We start from the raw sequence: 24,125 nt of genomic DNA, 5'->3' as shown, positions 1-24,125 counted from the left end.
CGTGCAGTGCGAGAGAAAGCAAGGAAATATTTGGAAGGCAGGCTGAAATTATGTCCAGGCACTGGGCAGATTAGATAGAAAGGAAATAAAAGCATTTTTACATTTGAAAGAATGCAGCTCATAGGTAAGGACGTTGTGTTTTAATCGGTGATGTTAACATTTTCATTAAGAATGGGGGTTTGAGGTAGATTTTACAGCTTTCTGATCTGTGAACTGTCTGGTGGAGCATGCAACCAGGGTAGATCTTTCCACATTAAAAAAAAAAAAGACAATAAGAATCTATTTTTGGTGTTAATTTTATGCCTTAATAACAGTGTTCTGTGGATGTCTATATGAAAATGCTGGTCTGGTTAGATAAATGTAAGGCTAAATGTGTGTAGAATGTAAAAGAAACCTTTGGGTTTTTTCCTCTGTTTGCAGTGAAAAGGACTGAATAGGCCACATTTTGCAGGGTGTGAACTGTTGCAGTCTGTACTGGTCTGTTTGTATTAACGTTGGCTAAAATTGCAGAATATCAGGCACTAAAAATCAGGGATTGCTATACTGGTTTTCTAGTACTTGTTTTTAAAATCATTTTTCATGGCTATTGCATAAAAGTGCTGTGTGTTTCAAACAAAGAAGGGGGAGGGGAAGCTTGGTGGCTTTTCTTAAAAAAAAAAAAAAAAAAAAAGGCATTTCTATAAAAGAAATAAGGATATTTTTAAGGAATAATCTAAACGTAAAGTAGTGAAGCAAAGGATTCCAGGCAGGTAGGTGTGCTGATAGGAAAAGCTGTGGAATCCATTAATTCCAGGTGACAGGCAGAGATAGAAAAATAAGGTGAGCATCTTCATGCTGAAGCTATGTAGCAGGGGATAGATATTAATCTTTATAGATTGTCAGAGCAGAACTGTCATTCTGCCCTGTTCAATCAAATTCCTGATTCAACTGTTACCATACATAATCTTATTTTAATCGTGGGCCAAGCTAGATACTGCAGTTAAAGATCATTTCAAGAATTTGTCATAATTTCCTTTTTTCTTTTCCCTTAGAAGGGCAGTGATATCGGTTGCAAAGAATGATACTGCCTTGCCTGTATTTCACAGAAAATGCTGAATTACTCACATTTTGCATTTACCTTCTGTAAAGTTTCTCCTTTATTATCAAGGTCAAAACAGCTTCTGTCCATCCTCTGCCAGAACACTCTCAGCAAACCTTTTGTTTTAAAACTGCAAGGTGCTATGTAGCTGAAGATGTGACGGAGATTTTCAAAAATGCTCCTTTTTCCTCCACGCCCTGCGCTCCCACTGTCTGAAATACACAGCAGCTTTGCTGTCAAGGCTTGGCCTGCTGCTGACCAGCCATGATAGGCCTTCATCACATCAATCAAACGGACCCAGGCCTACTTAATATATAATGAGAGCATAAAGTCAGGCAGAAGAGCCTAATTGTGAGAATGGAAGGGATCCTGCTTTTCTGGAGTAGAATCTTTTATAATGGTAATGGAGCAGAGACCTGCTGTAGCTGGTGATAATAGATCCTACTATTTTTCCAGTAGCTGGGTTAAAATCTGTAACTTTGTTTTGACAGAGACTGTCTTTCTAATTATGCTGCCTTCCACGAAATATGCAGAGTATGGTAGAATTAGCACGATTAGAATTATTATTTTCAGGGTTTACGTGGTTTTCTGTGATGTCTTTCTTATTCTGAGGAATGGGAACAATATGGTGATGGTGGTGAGATGCCAATCCTCATTGCTAGTAACTGACTTGGGTGGCCCAGAGTTGACTGTGACGGAGGAAAATGTGGAAATTGCTCATCATTGGCTTTAACAAGGGTTGTATTACAGTGAGTTGCTCAGCATGTTCAAATGGCTGGATTTTTGGCAATAATTGCAACATATGATGCAACTCAGGATTGCTTTTGATTCACAATGTGAGGTTTGAGTAACAGAACAGATGTTGCTTTTGTCACAAAAGATGAAAAATGAGGAGGTACTGTAGGAAAAAAAACTTCATCAAACAAAAGTTTTAAAAAAATCACTCTATTGGGTTGACTCCAGATAAGAATCTGGGTATATCTTGGTTTTTATCCAGTTTTCAACATGGCAGAATAAGAGGGATCGCTGTGTTTTCAGGGCACATTTGGCAGTCAAATAATACACTGCAGTTAGAAGGAAGGAAAAAATCTGAATTCCAATATCTCCACATGGAAATAGAAGCTTTTGGAGTATTACTTGATTTTTATTATAAGTCCTATTACATATATTACTGTATTTGTTTCTACTTAAGTTGTTCTGTCAGGGAAGAAATTACACCTATTTGTTTCTGGGGATTAAGTAATTAAATACTAGCTAGCCATTTTACAAGGTAATATGTAGGCAACATTTGGTCCTCTCAGTCTTCCTGTTGTAGGCCTTTCCGTTTCTGAAGGAATCAAGGTTTCAGCCTACAGTTATTTGAAATACATTTTCAGTACTAGTTCTTAATAGACGTATTTACATAAGATCAGAATGAAAGTAAGGAGGAATTTGTTCTTCAGAGTTTGAATTTTGCAAGTTTCAAAACTGTATCTCATAACAACACAAGCTGGGAAAGGGGATTTCTGTCTTACTGGTAGAACTGGTTCCTTCCTGGAAAGGCTCTTCCAACTTGTCACTTCAGTAGCAGTTTTTTCTTCTTTCACTTTATCCCCTCCTAATTGAACATCCCGAACATCGTCAGAAAAAAAATAATCTAGCTAGTTTATCTCCAGGCTTCTCTTGCCATTGAAAAAAAAAAAGAGTTGTATCACCTCCGTGTGTGTGGTTAGGGGAATTTTCGTTCATTCTTCATTTTGACTGTCACCTGACAGACACGTGCGTAGTAGGTTTAATAGTGTGCATTAACGTAAAGCATTTAGGGTTCTTCTATCACGACAGCAGTCAGAATTGCTTTACGTTTTTGAGCAAGGAAAATGCCTTGCTATACCTTCCAGTGTAGCCATTCTGCAAATAAATAAGCAAGGATCTGACTTCTCACGATAATCGTTAACATATATTTCATTAGCACTAAGTTCGTAAAAGAAGGATGAGTGTATGAAATCCATGGTGTGTTTTAGGGGTCTTGAGATTCCTCCAAATTTCCTTTCTGTTAGTTAAAATACTTACACTTCTTAAGTAGTTATTTTTTTCCCATGTAGTCTTTTCTCTTCAGTGACTTTGAGAGATCAGGTAACGCCTTACCTGACCTGTGCATTTCTGCTGCAACCTATGTGTGTGTAAGAAAATCTTCAAAGTTAACAAAGTCTGGCCTTTGGAAAGAAGTGGTCCATGCATTTAAAAAAATAAAAATTGAAACGGGCACGTGTAGGAGTTTGGCTACCGTGAAGCATGGCCTGTGTTATACCATGAGCAAACGTTCTTAAAAAAGAATTTCTCGCTCCCAGTTTTGTGCTCACAGCCATTCTCAGAATATTCTTCAAAGGGGAGTGAAGAGGTTACGAGCTGAGGTGCAGCTCCAAGAAAAGCTGCTGCTGAGGATGGTTGGATTCTTGGTTCTTCCTGGTAGAAATGAACGCTTTAAGACTTCTCTCATCATCTCATGGTATAAAGCTGTTAACTTGTTGCAGTCAGTTTAATTCTTTTCATTTCCTTAATTAGCGTTCCAACTCAAGTGTTAGAAAGCAAATATGCAAGTGACAAACGCAATTAAATACTCTGAAACAACACAATTACGCTAATTCTGACACCTCATCTTGGTGGTGTATTCTTCTGAACTCCAGATCCTGCACACATTGTTCTCCCTCTTCGATTGCATTTCTTTCAGACGAGTTTATGGCATTGTCAGCCATTAATAACATAAAAGAAAGATCTGTCCCTGGTACCTCGGCTCAGTGGTGATTGAGCATATCATGTAGGTAGGGATTTGTTCTTTGTTTTGTAAAACAAACTGGTTCTTCCTTTCTGCTCCCACTCAGCTCCACAGGTTAGCATCCACAGAAGATTTAACAGCTTCCTGGAGAGTAAATGATGAGTCAGGGTAATAGAGCTATATTCTTTTTTAAAATGACACTAAAAATAGAGGGAAAGCTCCTGGTAAATAAAGGGGCTTGAAAGCAAACGAAGCAAAACCAATTAGAAGTTTTCTGCAAGTTTCAGTGGGTTTTATGTAGTGCTTACTTTGATAACAAGAACCACCAAATACTTTTACAAGATACTTACGAATGCTGTTAGTATTACTTGGAAGGTCATATGAAATGGAAATGGGAAATCCATTATACAGAGATTCTGTTTTTATTGCTGCTCTCATTTTTCAGTGTTTACAGTATTCTCTAACTGATGCGATCTGCTAGTGAGAAAGGAAGATCAACATCTCAAGCACCCTAAAAATAGTTTGTTTTTTTTGTAATTATTACGGAAAAAGGTCATTCTGATTTATTTTTAATGAAATTCAAATGTGCCTTGCCCCGAAACAAAACAAATTTTTTCACATTGCATTTAGTTACAGATACTGGATGAACAACAAAAAGGTCTCGTTTTGAACTCCTGCCACTTAAAAATTTCATACTGTTTTTGCCTCACTTGCACTTACCTTTGGGTAGTGTCTCCCTTTTTTGCAACATCTATATAGGGAAAAAATAAAATGGAGAGTCAGAATGCTCTAAAGAAAACTGATTTTGAAGAATCGTCACTGTGAACTTATGCCCAACCTAAAATGGGGATAAGTGCCTGGATACAAGAGTGAGTTTGGGAGGGGAGCAGTGTCACCCCAGTGCTTGCTGGAAAGACATTTGTGGAATTTTAGCTCTCCGGTCCCTCACTGATGGTAATGGCAGATTGTGGCATCAGTGTTTCTCAGGGGTTTTCTTCACTTCAGGTGCAGCTTTAGAGAATGCTGATTCACCATCTTGGATGATGGCTTGTATAGTTAGAGTAAGGAAGAGCAGACACCCCTGGGAGGTCCTGTGTCCAGGTACAAATAGGAAATAGATGACCTTGATGAAAAAATGATCTCTTTTTAAAAAAAATAAAATCCGTGGGTCTCAATGTTGCAATAATAATGTATGTGAAGGGTTGATCTCTCTGGTGAGTTTCTCATCTCTTTCTCTTTTTCTTAAATATCAAATTTTGGTCACTAGGGAAAAAAGTATGATTTATTCCTCTGGAGATAGCATTCAGGTTATATTCAAGTCACCTCTCAGGAGGAGTCGGTGTCTTCCCTGGCGTGGGCACCAGGCACGAGTCAGACTCTCCCTGTCGAGGGGTGCCAGCCTCGCTCATGCTGTCACCGGAGAGAAGGAGGTGCAGCAGTCAGGATATCTCACGTAGGTGAATGAATACTGCAGGCAAGTTTGCTGTTGCTTCTATAAGGATGCAAAAGCTTTTCATCTTTCCCTTTTTGTTCTTCTTCAGGTGAAAATTCATGGTGTCAGTGAAATGGTTAACGCTCTGTCTGCAAGAATGCTATTCCTAACCTCCATTTCTGCTGTTCTGACCTACAGCTCTGGTTTGGCATTATGCCCGCGTAAAAGAAATGGTTCGAGTACAAGTATTCAGAAATATTTCTGAATGTTTACTGTTATTTAGATAGATTGAGTTAGTGTAGTGTGAGTTGTATTGACTTCAGTCAGTAAACATTACAGTAGCTGTTAGAAATTTCTCGATCGTGAAGTTGGTTCACAGTCTAGATTGTTAAGAGGAAAAAAAAAGCTGTGGTTTCTATAGCAATAATTCATTGCTTAACCTGGAAGAACATAATTCTTGAGATAACTGTTTCTCTTTATGTAATTTGTATAATACACAGCATGAGTAAATGGGAGACGATCCTGTACAATGTTCTGATTCTTCATTTAATTTCCTCAAATTATTTCACAAGAAGAAATGGGAAAATGAGAAACAGATACTGTCTCTGCCTGACTACAGGTGATCCCTGTTGGGCTTTGAAGCTTAGAATTCGCTGAAGCAGAGAGGGCTGAAATTCATGATGCTTGGCAGATCGCTTTCTGGTTAACAAGGCAGTAGCATATACATTTACATTTCACTGCATATCTTCCTGCCTCGAAGCTTCAAGTTTATTGAATGCAGAGAAAGCTGAAACTGAAGTTACTGTTCTGGTTTCCTTCTGGAACTGCGTGTGACTTTGCTGTTATTTTTAATAATGTAATGGTAAGATTTTTGACACGTACTGTATGTCTTTCCTTTCAGACAGCTGCAGTCTTCCCTGAGCAAACTGCCTCACCAGCAATCCCTGTGATTGCCAGGCTGGCAGGAAGAATGTGGCATGCGTAAAGTGTTGCAGGGAAAAGATTTTTTTTTTTTTGGCCTCTGCTAGAATTTCAGAATGCTGTTAAGTTTATATAGATAAGTAGAAATTATTTCCTCTTGCCTTCTGTCTTCCCCCCTTCCCTCCCATCCCCAAATTTACTTTATTTTCACCTGCCAAGAATAAAAACTCTATTACACAGTTTAGGTTACTTCCCATAAAGTTTGTAAGAGTTTCTCTCTTTGAGGATTTATGTTTTAAAGATAAGATTCAGGTGTTTATAATACTAAATTATAGAAGATACATGGTCAGGAAATTGTGGAAGTGACTGTAAATGTGTTTCCAAATATGAGCTTGAAAAAAAAAAGTAGCATTCCTGTGAACTGCTCCAGTCCTGTAAATAAGAGATCTTGTCTGTATTAGAATCAGATATTAGCTATATTTTCATTTTGAGGATCACACTTGTGCTCTTTCTGTCATGGATTGAGGCTTTCTCTGACCTGCACTTCCTTTTTCTCCTCTTGAGGTACGTGCTTCAGTCTCCTGAGGAGATTTTGTCTTCTGGATGTTTCGCCATTGCATCGGTATAGGGCCAAGTGGAAAGTGGTTTTGATTTAGTTTTTGCCATTTTGCTTTTGTACAAATAAATTGTTACTTTGCATGCTTTGTTTTCATTATGACTGCATTTGTTTTCACAGCCCGAGGAAGAGCTTGATCCTGAAGAGAGGGACAACTTCCTCCAACAGCTTTATAAGTTTATGGAAGACAGAGGTAATAGCAAATTAATTATTTAAAACAAACAAACAACAACCTTTAGTCCATTTTTTCTGATAGCTTTAAAAGTATCTTGAAATGTAATGGATGTTGTTATAAGCATATTCTTATATCAGTGAACCAAGAGTAAGAGGCAGTCTGGTCAAGGAAAAACACTTTTCCCCATTTTCACATGTGGCAGATCTACTTCAAATACTTTGAAGCACAGTGCACAAAGGAAACAGAAATCCTCCCTGAGGTGTTCTGGTTTTGTTTTGCTTTTACAAAACCTTTTTTGTGTTAACAATCGCTGTTAAATAAGCTCTTGGTTGATTTCTTGTTGTGACAGCCACGGCTGGGAACTCTGCTGCTGTTAATCTCAGGCTGGAACCTGAGGCAGCTATTCACGGATGATGAAATTCAACCAGCAGATAATAGGAGATGTGCCATCTTCAGCTCCTTGCAGAACTGTCTTAATCATGATCCTCACCTGAAGAAACAAAACTCTGCTTTGTCCAGTAACTAGAACAAGAAAACAGTGTATTTTAAATGCTTTTCTTTACAGAATTAGGTGAGACTGTTATAAATTGGAGCAGTTAAAGTCGTGGGGTAAGACATCCATTGGTAGTACACATGCAGTGTATAGGCAGAGAGCAGGATGTACCTGCTGACTTGGGAGAACTGTTACATAAGCTGTTCATATCTGAAGCTGTGATGGGACTGACACTACAGTGGGATGCAGGTAGTGTCAGAATATTTCTCCTTTATTTCCTTTTAAAGTACAACATTTTCTTGGGTTTTAAAGTGAAAATAAAACATCAAGTTAACTTTGTTAAAGAGGCTCTGCATCCCTATGGATGAGGTCTCTTCTCGACCACTCAATAGCAAAAGAAGAGTTCCAATGTTGCCAGGTGCTTGTCATAGATCATGTATTATAGCAGAGTATACTGCAGTACAGCATTGTGAGGCCATTTGTGTAGAACCAGTGTTTTTAGAGACAGCCTGTTATTCTTCCAAGACAGGTTATTTCAGGAAAAATAATAATAATAAGAAGAAAACTGTTGGTGGTGTAAAATCTATACTTCTGGTAGACTGGTTCTTCCCCCTTTTCTGTTTTCTTTCTTCCCTGCTCCCTTTCTTAAACACTTACCAAACCTACTACAAACCAAGTAGAGAGATGATGCCAGTGATCTACAGAGGAGAAAGAAGAAAGCGTTTGTGCACTGAATTTGAAGTTCCAGTGTAGAAACTGTTCTTTAAGCTAGCATGTTGATTGAGCAATATGCACGTCTTCTTCAGGACAGGGTCTTTCTCCCTGACCTTTTTCCCTCCTGCTCTTATAGCAACATGTGTTCCCACCAGATTTGTTCTACGTTCTCTTCTCTCATTAAGAATATTTTGATTCATATAACCATGCCAGTATTCCCAAATGAAGTTATTTTCAAGATTCCAAATACAATTGCATGAAGATGAAGGAAAATGACAGGCAGCAGGAAAGAGGTTTGATGTTCCTCCTTGCTGGGATGAATACTATCTACATAGGCAGCTGCTTTCCCCAGTCACTTGGTTTCTCCTTTTGAAATTATTATTTTTTATATAATTCCCACTCATCTGAGAAAAGGAAAGAATTTGACTCAGAATTGTCCCAAATGTTCGTGTCCTGTTAGGACTGTGCTGTTTCACGTTCTGCCTGAGTCTCTTTTCGTAGTTCAGCATTTCTGCTTCTTTCCCATTCCTTTCAGACCACAGTGTTTTGAGTTACTGTCTTCATACGTTGCTGTATTCCAGCATTTATCAGGCACTCTGCAGAGCTTGCTGCAATTCTGCCTGCCCCCACCCTCAGGAGAGGAACAGTGGGATGCAGCCAGTTGGATAGGGATTATTGCACAGAACTGGAAAGGAGATCAAGAAATCGTAGTTATCAAGCAGCTGGTGGCAATATGCTAATACAACAGCCAGAAATATGTAATGTATCCAAAAGAGAGGTTAGAAACTACTGAACTGCAACATACAGAACTATTAAAGAGAGATGTTAAAATGTAGAGAGGTGTCAAGCGTGAACAGTGTGTATCCAGGTAATCAAGTAGGTGCTATAGGAATGGAAAAAGCAGTTTTGTGTTCTGTGTGATAACATTTTATTTCTATCTTTGTTTTATTTAGGTACTCCTATCAACAAACCACCTGTTCTGGGCTACAAGGACCTTAATCTCTTCAAACTTTTTAGACTGGTATATCAGCAGGGTGGGTGTGACAATGTAAGTGTCGGATGTTTCCTAAACTAAACATGTCTCATCCTTCTTAAAGATCGTGAACTGTGTCTTTGTTAAGTGTCATTCCTTAATGTTCTTGGTAAACAAAACCTGAAAACTTACCTTTTTTTTTTTCTTTTTCCCCCCACCAAAGATTGAGAGCGGTGCTGTATGGAAGCAAATTTATATGGACCTTGGCATTCCTATTTTGAACTCGGCTGCTTCCTACAATGTAAAAACTGCTTATAGAAAGTAAGTTCTCCTATTGTATAATGGTGAAAACATTCTTAGTTGTTGTTTTTTTAATAACTTGTACAATATTAAAGCAATTTTTGCTAGTTTAATGAAACAGTAGTTGACATTCTTCAGTTAATGAGGAGTTTTGAGCGTTTTCCAGTGCCAAGGATTGAAATGACAGAGAAAAGGAGGAGTGGTCAGGACTGGATAAGTTCTTGTTGCTGTAATACAGTAGAATCCTGCTCGTTTTCTTATCAAGAAGCGTTTATTTTCGGCAGGTGATGCTGCCATTTCAGAATATAATAGTCATTTAGGAGCAAAAAGGTTTTGGCAAACTCAGCTTTGCAATTTGTGGTTATTGATCTCAGTCGCATGCTCTTTGAAGAAGCCTGTAGATTCTGCATGCTGTGAGCAGAATTTTATACCAGTTTCTTTAACTTCCTCACAAATGTTGGTAGAGGAAGATGTGTTTCAGGCAGCATGTTTAAATGTCATCTTTGTGTGGCGTCTGTGGAATAATAGCTTTAGAGCATAACCGATGTACATTGCTATGGTGATGTGACGGTATTGAGTAGCAAAATTACTACTGTGATTGAAAATGCATAACACTTTTTATTCTGACCTCTAGTTTTCAGTAAGGTTATAACTGTTGAAACGGAAACCTTTTAGGAATTACATTTTTCAGTCTCGTTTTCTAAATAAAGGTTACTTTAATTATTTATTCTCCTGAAAGTTTGAGCAAGAAATGATTGGGCTTTTTGAGTAAAAGGGAAGAATGAGGTTCTCTTGACTCGAACCTAGGGAAATTTGGCTGATAGAATAGGGATGGCTAATGACTGAACTCACGTTAATGTTGATGAAAATATTTAGACTGTCTTCAGTGGGATTTGAACCGGGCACATATATAAGGTCTGAATTTACAGAGAAGAGTATGTATGATAAAAAAAAAAATAGAAATGTTGCACATATTTATTTATTACAGTGGAGGTAATGATGTTGTATGAACACATGATGGTGTGTTGTGATTTACATACTTATTCTTTGAGGGATAAGCTAGTTCATACTTCTCTCACCTGTAGCTGGATTAGAGTGTGTACACAGGCAGTTACCAGAGGACAAGCTGATGCACGACAATTTGTTACCATGTGGTAACTTGTTTGTATGCCCGTATTATAATACTGGGCTGATCTTAGCTGTCAGTGTATGTACATATTCGTAAGCTTTGCTGTCATGAGTTCTTAATTGGACAGAGATGAAGTTAAATGTGTGAGAAGCACCTGTGTGTACATGCAGAGTTTTCCTTTTTGCTGCTTGACTTGTGTGCAGAACTGTTTCATTTCAGAACCTCCTCTGGCATTTTTGTTTCCTGAAGTTACTACTCCTGCTTTTCCCTACAAGCAGAAAAAGAGCTTTTTTATTTTTTTTTATTATTATTATTTTTTTTCACTTCAATGAATTAAAAAACACAAGGTGAAATGTATAAATGAAACTTTCTTTCTACCTATAGGTATCTTTATGGTTTTGAAGAGTACTGCCGTTCGGCAAACATTCAGTTCAGGACCATCCATCACAATGAACCAAAAGTCGTAGAAGACATACAGAAACACGAGGAACCAATGGAGGAAAGTGTGAAAGAGGAGCAAAAAATGCCTCCAACAGAAGTAAAAAAAGAAGCAGAAGAAAATTATTCCAGCAGTGAGAGTGAAAAAGAAGAAATAGAACTAAGATCCCCAAGGGTAAGTAGTTCGAACTGATTTCTATTTAGTACTTAACAAAACCCCTTTGTATACTGAACAGTTTACATAATGAGTTTTCCCTTGTGGAGCAACTGTACATTTGAATTAATGTGCTTGTATGAGAGCGTAGGACAGTGTTCAGTGAACGAAGAGTTGGTGTTCAGTTGTTAATTACATTCTACCTGTGAATAGAATCGTTTTTCATTATTTCTTTGTGTTCTAAGCCATCCATGGGATTTGCTAAGGCCGTGTTGATGTCAGCCGTGTTTCTATTCGGGGATAGTTTGAGAGCTACTGAGAGCTGTATATCATCAGAACAGAGAAACCCAGCAGGACAATCCTGGTTGTGGGTGGGAATTTCCCCAGGCACATGGAATTCAGAGCTGTGCATCAGGAAGCAAGGATATTGAGGGACTGCTACAGCCTAAAGAATCAAAGGAAGTCCCGTTTCTTTGAGTTGATTTTTATCACGATATCTCTTTTAATTGAAGAAAACATGCAATTTTACAGTACAGAGACAAAAGAGGAGAGGGAAGATTTAGTTGTTTTTTGTCTTCCTCTGTCTTTGAATGCTGTATAGGTGAGAGTTGTGTTAGTAGTTACATAGATAAGAGCTGTGACCCATCAGCTGGTAGAAACTGGACCTGATCAAGAATACAAGAGTACTTTAAAGGTATTTGAATATGACTGAATTAGGGTGCTGTAGCACTCCCGTTGGTTCTTTTAAAAAGTCATTATGTGCTCTTTAGAAGAGAACTGTGACTGAAGGACAAGAAAATGCAACTTTTAAAATTGTTAAAGTTGTAAGCATCCTGTTAACTAAAATGTAATCCTACTGAAGTACCTCTTGTAAATCAATTTTTCAAACAAGGATATGGCCTTTAAATCACTAGTTGAAAGACATTCTGTAAACATAAGTTTAGATTTACATTCTATATTCTATCTAAAGTGTTTTTTCCAAACCGTATCAGCCTTGATGAAGTTCCTGGCATGACACTAGCTTTGTTTTTTTGTTTTACCTTGACAAACTTTTTGGAGAAAATTGGTTCTTGAGATGATAAAGGAATCAAAGTTATTTTTTTTAATTGTTTGTTGTTGATGTTAATTTGTTAATAACTAAATATTACTTGATCATATATTTTATTACTTTATTAATCCAGTCAACAACTGTCTGTTTATGAATGATTTCAAAGTATTTACCATTTTACTGTGAATCATAATTATAGTGCCTTCATTACTGTTGTCTTTGGATAGCCTCCAAATAACTAACCTTGCATTCATAACGTATTTTAAATGTTCTGGTTACTATGCAATGTCTTTATCAAAGATAGTTCTAGTAGTAAAATTGTTAATCTGTACTAGACCCCCCCAAGAACCTGTCACAGTGCCAGACAGCAGTTGTCCAACTACTCAAAGTACCTTTTAAGAACTTCTAATTTTGTTTCTGTTCTAGGGACGAAGAAGACTTGCCCGTGATGCAACGCCTGCTAAAAGAGAGAGTGAAGAGGATAAAACACAAGATAAATTAAAAGACAGTAACAAGGAAAACAAAGATATAGAGGAAACACTTGAGAATGCAGAAAAGAAAGAAAATGAAACTCCACTAGGGAGAAAAACTACACCAAAGCAAAAAGAGAAAAAAATTAAAAAACAGGAAGAGTCTGATAAAGAGTCAGATGAAGAGGAAGAGAGGCAGAGGGAGAGGTAAGAATTAATTTGTAGCACCTCCTTAGGAGTATATCTGTGTCCTGATAGAGCCATATTCCAAGCAAGAGTATCGACAGAGCTGGAGATCTGACCAGTTTCTAAGATGTGGAAATCAGAGACCTTAATTCGCTCAGCCAGACAGGAAAAAGAAAATACTATTTCAAGCTCGGAGAGGTTACTATACTTGAAGGAGTGACCTTTTTTCTGGGAGACGGCTGGCAGTATTTTTCACTTCCATTTCCTTGAAAGTCCTGCCAAGGTTGTCTTTGTGCTTTATCACACTAGTACGTGTAGGTGCCAAGTAGAGCAGGCAGCTATACGGGTGGTGAGCAGCTGGGCAGTTAAAATACAGATGGAAAAAAGCCCCTCTTCTGTGCTTAATGCTGACCACTGAACCTACAGCTTGCATAGTTTTGTTGTTACTTAAATGTATTGTAGGTAGGAGAGGATCTGCCAAGAAGGCAGAGGAAAAAAGAGTTTGAATGAAACCTAAAGGTAGGTTGAAAAGAACAGGATGGAGATACGTGGCAGGCAGCGACTGAGTGACTGAGTAGTGGATGGGTGAGGAGACAGCAGAGGAAACAAACCATGTGCTGAGGGCTACCGGGTCTGGCTGGGGTGGAGTTAACATTCCCTGCAGCAGCCCCTGCAGTGCTGTGCTCTGCACCTGTAGCTAGAACAGCACTGGGATCACACCAGGGTTGTGTCTGCTGCTGAGTAGTACTGGCACCGCATCAGGGCTCCCTCCAACCCGGGGTGGGCAAGAGGTGGGGAGGGAACATCACCAGGACAGCTCACCGAAACCAACCGAAGGGATATTCCATGCCACGTGATGTCACACAGCAGCAGAAGGTGGGAAAGGGGAAGGAGAGGAGAGGCTCTCATTACGAAGACTTCTGTCCTCCCAAACAACCACTACGCCTGTTGAGTCCCTGTGTCCCAGGACATGGCCAAATATCACTTATTCTGGGAAGTAGAGAATTATTTTTTTCCTCTCTCTGTGCTTCTTCATGGCCTTTGCTAGGTTTTTTTTTCCCCTCTTCCTTTACCCTTTAATCAAATTCTTCCCCTCTTCTGAGGGGGAGTGAGAGAGCAGCTGTAGTGGAGTTTGGCTGCCCAGCAGGGTAAAACCACCACCCAAGGGAAAATTGCACCTGGAGACCAAGTTTGACAGCTTGAATTGGATTTACATTCCTGGTTAAAAACAAGCTATGACCGGGTGTCTGAGTTTTTACCAGAGTAGATGTCTTCTATCTAACAGCTTCTGGCTGTGGTCAAGGGTAGGATTTTAATTGTTTGAGCTGTTTTTCCTGCTTTGTTTTGCTGATCCATGTGGCCAAGCTGTGTGGGACACAGTTGCTAATTAATAGGATTTGTTGAGTTACGAGTAGGGATATTGCATCTTTTCTCCTAAAGAGGTTTGAGGAGTGGAAGCAACAGTTATTTTAAATAAAATGTTACTGTGCAGCCCAAAGAAAAATATTGGAGTAGAGCACAGCATGCAAAAATGCCTCAAATGTGCAGGCACAGTGTGGGTGTGTAGCAGGTTGTAGGGGTATGTCAAATGACTAAGACATCAAAAATAGTTTTCTTTTAAGTGATACGGGTGGTGCTTGTCAGCTTTGTTTTTCTTTCAACTGTTTGCCCCAACAGGATAGTTCATCTTTCACTGAGGGCCAGCAAAAATATTGTATTAAAAGAAATCCGTAGTCTTTCAGTGTTTTCCTTCCTGGGGACTTTTTTTTAGTTTAACTTTTACATTATTCTAAGTTTACCCTAAAAATGGGTTAGACTGATTGTTGGAACAATGTTTTGATACTGTGTTTAAATATTGGATATAACTATTAAGATGTAGATGTAGCTAATAAAAGCTGTGTAGACACCTAAATTTGGTTAAAAACTGCTGTAATCGAGATTTGTTGCAGTAGAATGGTGTTCATATCCATGAGAGGACATCATGTTTGGCCATCCAAACTTCCATATGCTGTTAGTAAGCTATAATCTATTAATCAAAGTGTAGATGAAAACGAAATTTTTACAAAGTAGTGTGTCAAAAGCAAGTATGTTTTAAAAGTAGAGCAGGATGCAAAAAAGCTTGGCTCTGCTAGTTAAATGTTAAAATTTTGATTGTGACTAATTAGTGGGTATTTTGAATATACTTTACTGCAGGGAGGAAATGGAGAACAAAGGAGAATCAGAAGGTGAAGAGGATGAGGAGGACGCAGAACCCTGCCTGACTGGAACCAAAGTAAAAGTAAAATACGGACGTGGAAAGACTCAAAAAATTTATGAAGCCAGTATTAAAAGCACTGAAATTGACGATGGAGAAGTTTTATATTTAGTTCATTACTACGGTTGGAATGTAAGGTGAGAACACATTGCATTTCATTTCTTGATTCGTTAAAAAGATTATTACTTCCAAAACAGTGCTTGTTTTGGAGAAGATAGTTGGTGACTTGCCTCTGAGTTGAATTATCAACATGGTAACAGGATCTGACTCTTCTATTTTTCAATGGTAGTAATTTTGTTCATGGTATGACGCTGTTGCATTGAAATCTCAGAATAGACTTGTATGTTTCCAAGTTTCCATCCTGCTTGAAGTGAGTAATCCTCTTTCCTCACAGGAGTATCCCTGTAATTTATTGTGTCAGCTAGCGTTAGCAGCATCAGACTTTTAAATAAGAGTCACTGGGAACAGTGAAAATGTCTGCAATTAGAAGATTATCAAGCACTGAGATTTTGGCAACAAAATTTATTCTTGCGTTCAGTGTTAACTGTGATTATAAAGAACGGTTGTTACATGTAGAGAGGGTAGGAGAGAGCTAAGCAACAGAGAACTACAGGAAAAAAATCATCAAAAGCTTCTCTTGGCAGCCACACTGATACTGCTGTAGAAACTGCTGTTTTGTTTTGTTTTTTTTTTTTTAAGAGCATTGTGATTATACAGGCAAACATATCACAAGTGATATTTAAAAAAATAAAAATAAAACACTTCTGTTGTATAACTTGAGAATTGATAAAATCCGTAAGTTTTTAAGTAAATCAAGCAAATATATTTTTGAGGCAACGTTAAGTTTGGGTGAGAGAAGAGAGTGGTATTCCCCCAGATACGTACATGTTTCTCTTTGCCTTGATAATAACTCAGGAAATTTTGATAAGCACTAGCAGTATATTTTACGCTTTTCAGAATCTTTCTGTTTGTTGCTATAATTTAAAAACTCAGTGAAAAAAGGTACATTTTATCTGTTTTCACCAAATCATGCCTCGACAACATCTGGTATATCATGTGACATTATTCAGAAATTGTGTAGCTGTCTCATTTTCCTGACTTGTAGTGCTTTGCAAGCAAGAGATGTGGAGCTTTGTACCAACATTCCCCCATGCCTCTGTTCACAAATTTTCTTAAAATCTTAGAAGCCAAATTAGAAATTATTATTAGAAGAAAAAAATAGAATATTAATAATCAAATTTAGTAGAAACTTAATCTTTCTAATGCCAAAATACTGCTTGTATTTGTAAATATATGCTCTACTTTTCTACCTCTCCTTAATAAATATTTTCTGTAATTCAGTCTTTTAAATATCATATTGCAAACAAGTTTTTATATGCCGTAGTAAAAGTATGTTGTTTTGTTTTTTCAGGTATGATGAATGGGTGAAAGCTGATCGGATTATCTGGCCTGTGGACAAAGGAGGACCAAAGAGAAAACAGAAGAAAAGAACAAAAGTAATATTGATTATTTCAATAAGTTTCTTATAGTACCATACTTTATGATTATGATTGTTCTTGATTTTAAAAAAAGATTATTTAGTCCGTAGTCTAGCTTTTTAACTGATGTATAGGGTTAAATAAGAAAAGGTTTCACGTTAATAAATACCCAATTCTCTCCCTCAGAATAAAGAAGACAGTGAAAAGGATGAGAAGAAAGAGGAGGAGAAACAAAAATCAAAGCGAGGGCGGCCGCCTCTGAAATCTACTCTTCCATCAAACACATCTTTATCCAAAACACCTAATAGCGAAGGTAAATCAGGAGCCAGAAGTGCACGGAACAACTTGTCAGATTCCTCACCATTGCCAAATGGAACAGAAGGTACATCTGATGCACTCTTGTTCTGGCATGGAAGTGCATGTAAACAGTGATGTAATGCAGTGCATTAACATGACAACTTCAGGGAACAGAGTGCTTTCAGCAGCTTTGAAGTCCTACTTAACCAGTCAGCGTGCAAGCAGTAAAACAACAACAAAAAAATTCGGTGCAGATTTTACTCTATAAAAATTAATATTTTTGATTTTGATTTTAGCAACACCTCGCAGGCAGACGAGACGTAGCTCAGGAATGTTTGATTCTCATAGAGGATCAAACGGTGAGTGATCTCAGTCCTGTGTATGTTTTACAGGTTTTTTAGTACCTTTTTTGAAAAGAGGTTTCTATTTATTTATTTATTTTTGGTTTCCCTCATGAATTTTACTGAGGAAGTAGTTGAACTGAAACTGCTGAAGAGCACAATTCGCTCACAGGCAAGCTATGGCATAGGAATGACAGTGCAAGTCACCCTATCTTCTTTAGCCACAGCCTTTCAGTCTTAATCCTGAACAGACCAAATCTAGTGGTATAATATTAGTTTTTATAATGGTAATTAAGTCCTCAGCCTCAGTAGTGCATCATCCAGTAGAGTTAAATATATACAAATTACAACGATATTTTTGATATTTCTAAGCCTCTGTGAGAAAGATCTGAAGTGAAATCAACACCTTTTAGTACAGGTCCCTTGAAAAATCTGGTAACATAATAGTGTTTGCATTTTAAATGGTGTATGATTGGTACAACAGTTTAGCAATGGACTGTCCATATTGTGGTGTGGGAGAGGTGTTTTGTTTTGTTTTTTTTTTCCCCTGATTGGAGGGGTGAACGTGAAAAAAAGTTTTGGTTTGGTTGTTGGTTGCTTGGTTTTGCTGATGTCAGATTGGGTGATGATATCTACAGGTAGATAAACAGGTCGTTGGAATATGTAAAATCATTTTTGCTAAACTGATTTGTTCATACTGGATAATTTGGGGAATAGGACTGCTGCTGTTACAGTAGTTAATAGGGGTTTTTAGTAACAATAAGAACTGTAGTAAGTGTATTCATTAATACACATTTTGTTTGTTATTGAAATTTGGAACTGTTTATTGTAAATCGATTTTAGTAGCATGGAATTCTTGTAAACGTTTTTGTGTAGTTGACTAAAGTAATGGTAATTGATGATTTAGGGTGATTTTCCCTTCTGTTTTTTTTTTTTTTATTTTTATTTTTGCAGACTCTGGCTCATCTGACAGTGAAGCAGATGAGTCATCTGAGAAGAATTTGAATGAAGAATTTTCTCCAGAAACTTCAGAACTGGAAAAAAATGAAAAACTAAATGATGAGAAGCTAGATGAGGAAAGCCCAAAGATCCCTCATGCACTGAGAGAAAATGACAGGAGTCAAGTGCAGCCATTGGAAACACTGAAACTGGAAGTTGAAGAAAGTGAACAAATTGTTCAGATTTTTGGAAATAAATCAGAACAAATGGAAGAAATCAAGAGAGAAGCTGAAAAATCACCTAAAGGAAAAGGGAGAAGGAGCAAGACAAAAGATCCCTGTTTAGAGAATGCAAAGATTTCACCAGGAAGTCAGGAAGATGTGGCAAATGAATCTCTTACAGAAAGTGAAAGATTAGACATGTCTTCCTTGGACTGTAAAGAGATTTCCAGCACTACTGAAAGTGAAATGGAACCTTCTACAAAAGATAAGAAGCTTTTGAAAAGGAAAACTTCAGAGCAGGCATCACCTGAGAAAAGGAATCGACGGGAGAGTGAGATGGAAGTCCCAAATATTGTATCTGATGAGAGGACCAATGAATGTACCGGGGCAGAGGAATGTAGAGGGCTGAACGCTGAAGAGTCTCTCAGAACTGAGAATGAAGAAATGCCATCCCTGGTGGCAGAATCGGTTCAGCATGGTCAAGAGATGAGGAATGAGAACTTTGAATGTCCATCTGAGGAAAACGATAACGTTCCCTTAAAAGATGAGGATGATGCAATGCCTCAGATTGGTCCGGAAACTTTGCTCTGTCACGAAGTAGACTTGGATGACTTGGATGAAAAGGAGAAGAGCAGTAGCGAAGACACAATATCAGAAAAGCCAGACCCAAATACTTCAAATTCAAATCCGTCTGCCTTACCCCCTGCTGCCCAGTCAAGCTTTTCAGTGGCCTCGCCTCTTACTCTCAGTCAGGATGAGTCCCGCAGCATCAAGAGTGAGAGTGACATGACTATTGAAGTCGACAGCGTGGCAGAGGAATCTCAAGAGGGGCTCTGCGAAAGCGAGTCTGCTAACGGGTTTGAGGCCAGTACCACGTCAAGCAATTGTAGCATAGCGGTGCAAGAAAGAGACATCGGAGAGAAGGGTGAGCATTGCCCCTGGAAAGGCAGCTTAATGGTTTCTGAAGTCATCTTAAGTCTGGTATTGCTTTGCTAAAATTGACTGCTTTGTTTTGTCTTCTAGCTTTACATTTCTTTCTTGCTTATAAAAAGAGTTCGTTTGTAGCAGAAATATTTGAGGTACATTTTTATTCCTTTTCCCCTCACGTAGGTCAGAAAAGACCCAGTGACAGCAGTAGTGGAACACTGGCAAAAAAACAAAAGCGTACTCCAAAGCGATCAAGTGCTGCAGCCAAAAATGAAAAGAATGGAACAGGTACATTCCTGAGGGGGGTGGTGGGGAAGGGTGTGCTGTCATACAAACATATATAGGGCCCCCTGCTTTCGTTGTTACAGATGATTTCTGTTAGCTGGAACTTACGTTTCCATACCTCAGTTTTGGTAATCATTGTTACCTTGATCAAAATTTGAAGAAGCCGAATAGAATGAGTCAATCTATTTGGGCCTTGTGAAAGCTTTTTTTCTTTTCTTTTCTTTTTTTTTTTTGAATATCAAACTAAAATGGGTAATTATCTGACATTGAATATTCAGATGTTTTCCAGCTAATAGCAATTATTGTGTGAATCTAAAATGCTTGTATATGCTATAGCTTAAAATTTTCTGTTTCTTGTTAAAGCTTTTATGCTATTAGTCATTTTTCACAAGTATTCTTTTAAGTATTTAAAGCAATTTAGTAAACATACATGTACAAAGCCATATAGTGTATATATGCAATCATGTGCTATCCATCTGTATTAATACAGTCTTAATCTTTAAAAAAGGAGTTCCAGTGTCTGCTTTATACTAGAACCCCCAAAATATGTGACTTAAGATAGCTTATCATTGTGCTAATTTCCTTATTTTAAATAAGCTTCCTTATTACTTCTGTAGCAAAAAATGATTATTGCTCCTTAACTAAAGGGCCTGGTCAGCCCTTGACTCTCCTGCATTAAAGATCAGTTCACTTGAGAGTTCAGCCCATGTTGTATCTGATGATTCAAATTTTCCTGTGTGTATTTTGGAATTTTCCGAGCAAGGAGGAGCAGTTCTTTCTTAATCCTTTTTGTAATTTATATAACATTTTTAAAATGTCAGTGTTTGTTTTGAAGTCAAGTACATTTCTCTTACTGCAGGACAAAGCAGTGACAGTGAAGACCTTCCTGTCCTGGACAGTTCCAGTAAATGTACTCCTGTAAAACACATGAACTCATCCAAACCACAGAAGATTTCTCGATCACCTGCAAGAGTGATGTCACCTCACATTAAAGATGGAGAGAAGGATAAACACAGAGAGAAGCACCACCACCAGAATGCTTCTCCTAGAGTACACAAATGGAGTTTTCAACTCAGTAAGTTGTTTTTGTTGTTGTTGTTGTTGGTTGTTTTGTTTTGTTTTTTTTTAGTATTATCTTAAACTGTGAAGCATAAATTTTGAGGTGTAGGATCTTCAATATTTTAGAAAAGCTTCAGCAAAGTCTTCAGAGTGAATGCTTGAATTCCTTAGCTACATTCACTATTATTTCTGTGCTTTCCAGCTTTTTTTTTTAAAGTAGACAGAAATGTGATTTTTACACACGCACATATTCCTCTGCTTGTTGATCCCAGATGATTTTAAGTAATCTTCAGTAAATTTTGGGGTTATGAAGCGTCTGTACGCTGCAGTCCTAACTCTTTCATACTCCCCCAAAAAGTGAATGTAGTCTGAATGTAGTTTTTGGTGCCATGATCAAAATATTAAAGTTCAGGAGTCAATGCTGCTAAAATTGAGATTGTAATCTGAACAGGTGGTGATTGGATGAACAGGATGATAAGAGATTACTTGGTGTATTTTATCATGCGTTTCTTTTCTTTTTCTCACTTGTCATTTTTTTAAAAAGGCCTAAAACTAAGGAAGATAAAGACATTTTTTTGAGTGCCACTCTTCCTTCTTTCACTGATAAGAAGAAGAAAGAAAGATCTTTCATTAAGAGTGCATCTAGGAAGGATAGTTAAATATCTACAGCGTAGCCTTTCCTCATGGGCAGCATGATTCTTATTAGTGTTATCTGCCTGATTTAAGGAGCTTGGGTTAGAGGGAATTTACAAGAATATTTTTTTTTTTCTGAAAGAAGAATATGTGAATTCCCGTATTCTAAATCAGTCACAGGCCTTTTTGGTGTAGTGTTACGGAAGTGTTATCTTTCACACTGCGTCTTGTATACTCTGAAAGCTGCATTCATTTTTCTAAGATCACCTTAATGAAGCTTTTCTTCCTTTTCTTGTCGCTTTTAAGATGAACTGGACAATATGAGCAGCGCTGAAAGGATCTCTTTCTTACAAGAAAAACTACAGGAAATCAGAAAGTACTACATGTCTCTGAAGTCAGAAGTAGCAACCATAGACAGGAGAAGAAAGCGATTAAAAAAGAAAGACAGAGAAGGTAACTTTCAAATTTGCTTTTTGCTTCCCCTAAGATGTTCATTTTCTTGCAAATACAGAATCTGAAGCAAATGAAGTTTGACAGTATTGGTTTTTTTGGGGGAAAAAAAGTGTTATATGCTTTTTCTGTTCATATATATGTATTTAGAAAGAGTATCTGTGGCTTTTCAGAACTTGAACGTAACAAAAACACTGATTTTTTTTTTAATAATTGTCCATTGGGAATTTGGACTTCCTAGTTACAAGTATGGTCTGAGTATATCAGTTTCTGTGATGTGCAAAATCTTTGAGGTCTTTTTAATATAATAACTACAGAAACCTTCATTATGATACGTACTTGGACAGTCTGATGCTGATATGTTCTGTATATTCAGTGTCTCATACAGGAGCGTCCATGTCATCTGCTTCGTCAGACACTGGAATGAGTCCATCGTCGTCTTCTCCTCCCCAAAATGTGCTTGCTGTAGAATGCAGGTGATACACATTTCTCTGCCTTGCCAGCAACTTGCTGCCATGGACTTAAATCCTGAAATTCAACCACAGAAAGCACTCAACTGGTTTGACATTGCCAAGTATATCCTGTACACACTTCCACTGCTGGACTATATCTGTTCTACCCTCCTACCCTCCTTTTTTTTGTTGTTTGTTTGTTTGTTTTTTAATTTACTGTTCAGAGAAATTAAGCTCATTGATAACTGAAGGTTTGTAGGCACAATGTGACATGCTTGTCATTGTGTTTGTTTTTGTTTTGTTTTTTTGTTAATGCAGAGAAAGGGCACTTATCAAATTTGAAAAGTTATGTCCAATGAAGCATTCAGGTGTTCTAGGGAAATCTTAGAAGAGCAAGTGCACCAAGTAGACATCAGAATATTATCAAAATGAACTGAGAAACTGCTGCACTTTCACCGAGCTGTATGTTGACTCTTGGTGAGTAGTTCCTCTTTGTGGAAGCACTTGCTATACAGAACTGCCAAAGTATGTGTTCAGCAATGTGCCCAGTTTTAAAGATGTAAATGGGACAAAATAAATTGTGAAAGGAAGTGTAGTTGACTGAAAACTACAGTTGTAATAAGTCTTCCACTTTTTATAGGATTTTTGAGCACACAATTATGCAAATATTTTAATGTTTATTAATGTTTACAGTGGAATTGTGAATAGGTTTTCAGTGGACTATCTTATCCCTTGACAAAAATATTTTGTCTTTTTTCTATGTAATTTCAGAGTTTTTATTTTGTTACAAAAAGACAAAAAATGAAATATATAACAACGATGAAGTTATTTAACAAGATTTCTAAAGCTGAAATTTTTGTGTAAAATAAGGTATCTTGCAACTTGTTAAATATATTTATTCAGACATTGGATGTTGTATTTTTATGTATTTTTTAAAATATTAATAAAATTGGAAAAAAAAAATCTAGGTTAGTTCACTCTTTCGATAAAACATACCTATCAGTTATGGCTCTTACAGGAGGTTTTATCCAGTGGCCATGCCTGTATTAAAAGTGGGTCCGTCGATGTGTCCTCTACAATATAGATCTGTAAGCGGGCATCTGGATTAAACTATGACTTTATTTGGAAACTTTGGCAGTCCTAGTACTTAACCTTGTTTTGAGGAACAAAATTTTTTGGGTTGCCCTTAAGATACTTTGTCACAAGTTCTTGTGTTTGCTATACTGCCGAATGAATTTATATCTCCCAAAGTTGAGATGCAACAATAAAGTAAAGCAACTGTGTCTGCTTTGTCTGTGGATTGTCCCACAGACAGATACATTTTGTAAATAACTCTTCCAAAACCATGTATTTAAAGCAGTTTGCATATACATTATGTATAAAAGTGATTTTTTATCAATTTTTTTATTCATGTTTGTACATTGGAAGGGGTTCTTAACCCCTTTTTCTGTGTTTAATATGCTGTAGAGTAATAACATAGATGCTCTAGACTGTATATCAGGATATTCTGGTTCACACAGCAGAAAGTCAGAACGAAACACTAGTGATGGAGTAGCATTACTAAAATTGATGTTTCTTGAAATCTCATTTTACAACATTTGTCAACTTGTGATTCCGATTCCTTCCATTTTCGCAGAAAATTAAAGAAAAAGTACTCTTGTAACTGCACTTTTTCTGTCTTTTCTTAAGCAAAGCAGAACTATTTCAATGTAAGATAAATATGGAGCTCACTAGACAGCATTAATAAAGGCTATGTTTTAAACATAGGCTTTAAATTCTATTTTTATTTAAACGATTGTTCTTGTAAATGTCCAGACTTATCTAAATAGGGAAATTATTCTCCATGGATTGTTGTAAAGGCTTTTTTTCAGAGTTAGCTTTCACTGTTAACCTCCTAATAGCTGTGAATA

At 37.4% G+C, this 24,125-nt stretch overlaps 1 protein-coding gene across 1 annotated transcript in view; it reads left to right on the top strand.

Moving 5' to 3' along the window:
- ARID4A (AT-rich interaction domain 4A) overlaps positions 1–23,845 on the top strand; it is a 47,948-nt gene extending 24,103 nt beyond the window's left edge. The window contains exons 12-24 of the mRNA XM_084286904.1: positions 6,920–6,992; positions 9,135–9,229; positions 9,378–9,475; positions 10,968–11,196; positions 12,650–12,900; positions 15,073–15,270; positions 16,545–16,629; positions 16,798–16,993; positions 18,204–19,334; positions 19,520–19,624; positions 20,481–20,696; positions 21,620–21,766; positions 22,140–23,845. Coding sequence (XP_084143030.1) covers positions 6,920–6,992; positions 9,135–9,229; positions 9,378–9,475; positions 10,968–11,196; positions 12,650–12,900; positions 15,073–15,270; positions 16,545–16,629; positions 16,798–16,993; positions 18,204–19,334; positions 19,520–19,624; positions 20,481–20,696; positions 21,620–21,766; positions 22,140–22,243 — 2,928 coding nt within the window. The 3' untranslated portion in view covers positions 22,244–23,845. The remainder of the gene's footprint in view (positions 1–6,919; positions 6,993–9,134; positions 9,230–9,377; positions 9,476–10,967; positions 11,197–12,649; positions 12,901–15,072; positions 15,271–16,544; positions 16,630–16,797; positions 16,994–18,203; positions 19,335–19,519; positions 19,625–20,480; positions 20,697–21,619; positions 21,767–22,139) is intronic.
- Positions 23,846–24,125: the final 280 nt, after the last annotated feature.

This window comes from Netta rufina (genome assembly GCF_964035555.1).
Source record: "Netta rufina genome assembly, chromosome: 5".
NCBI lineage: Eukaryota > Metazoa > Chordata > Aves > Anseriformes > Anatidae > Netta > Netta rufina.
The sequence above is the reverse complement of the archived record's forward strand: the minus strand, read 5'-3'. Positions and strand labels throughout refer to the sequence as shown.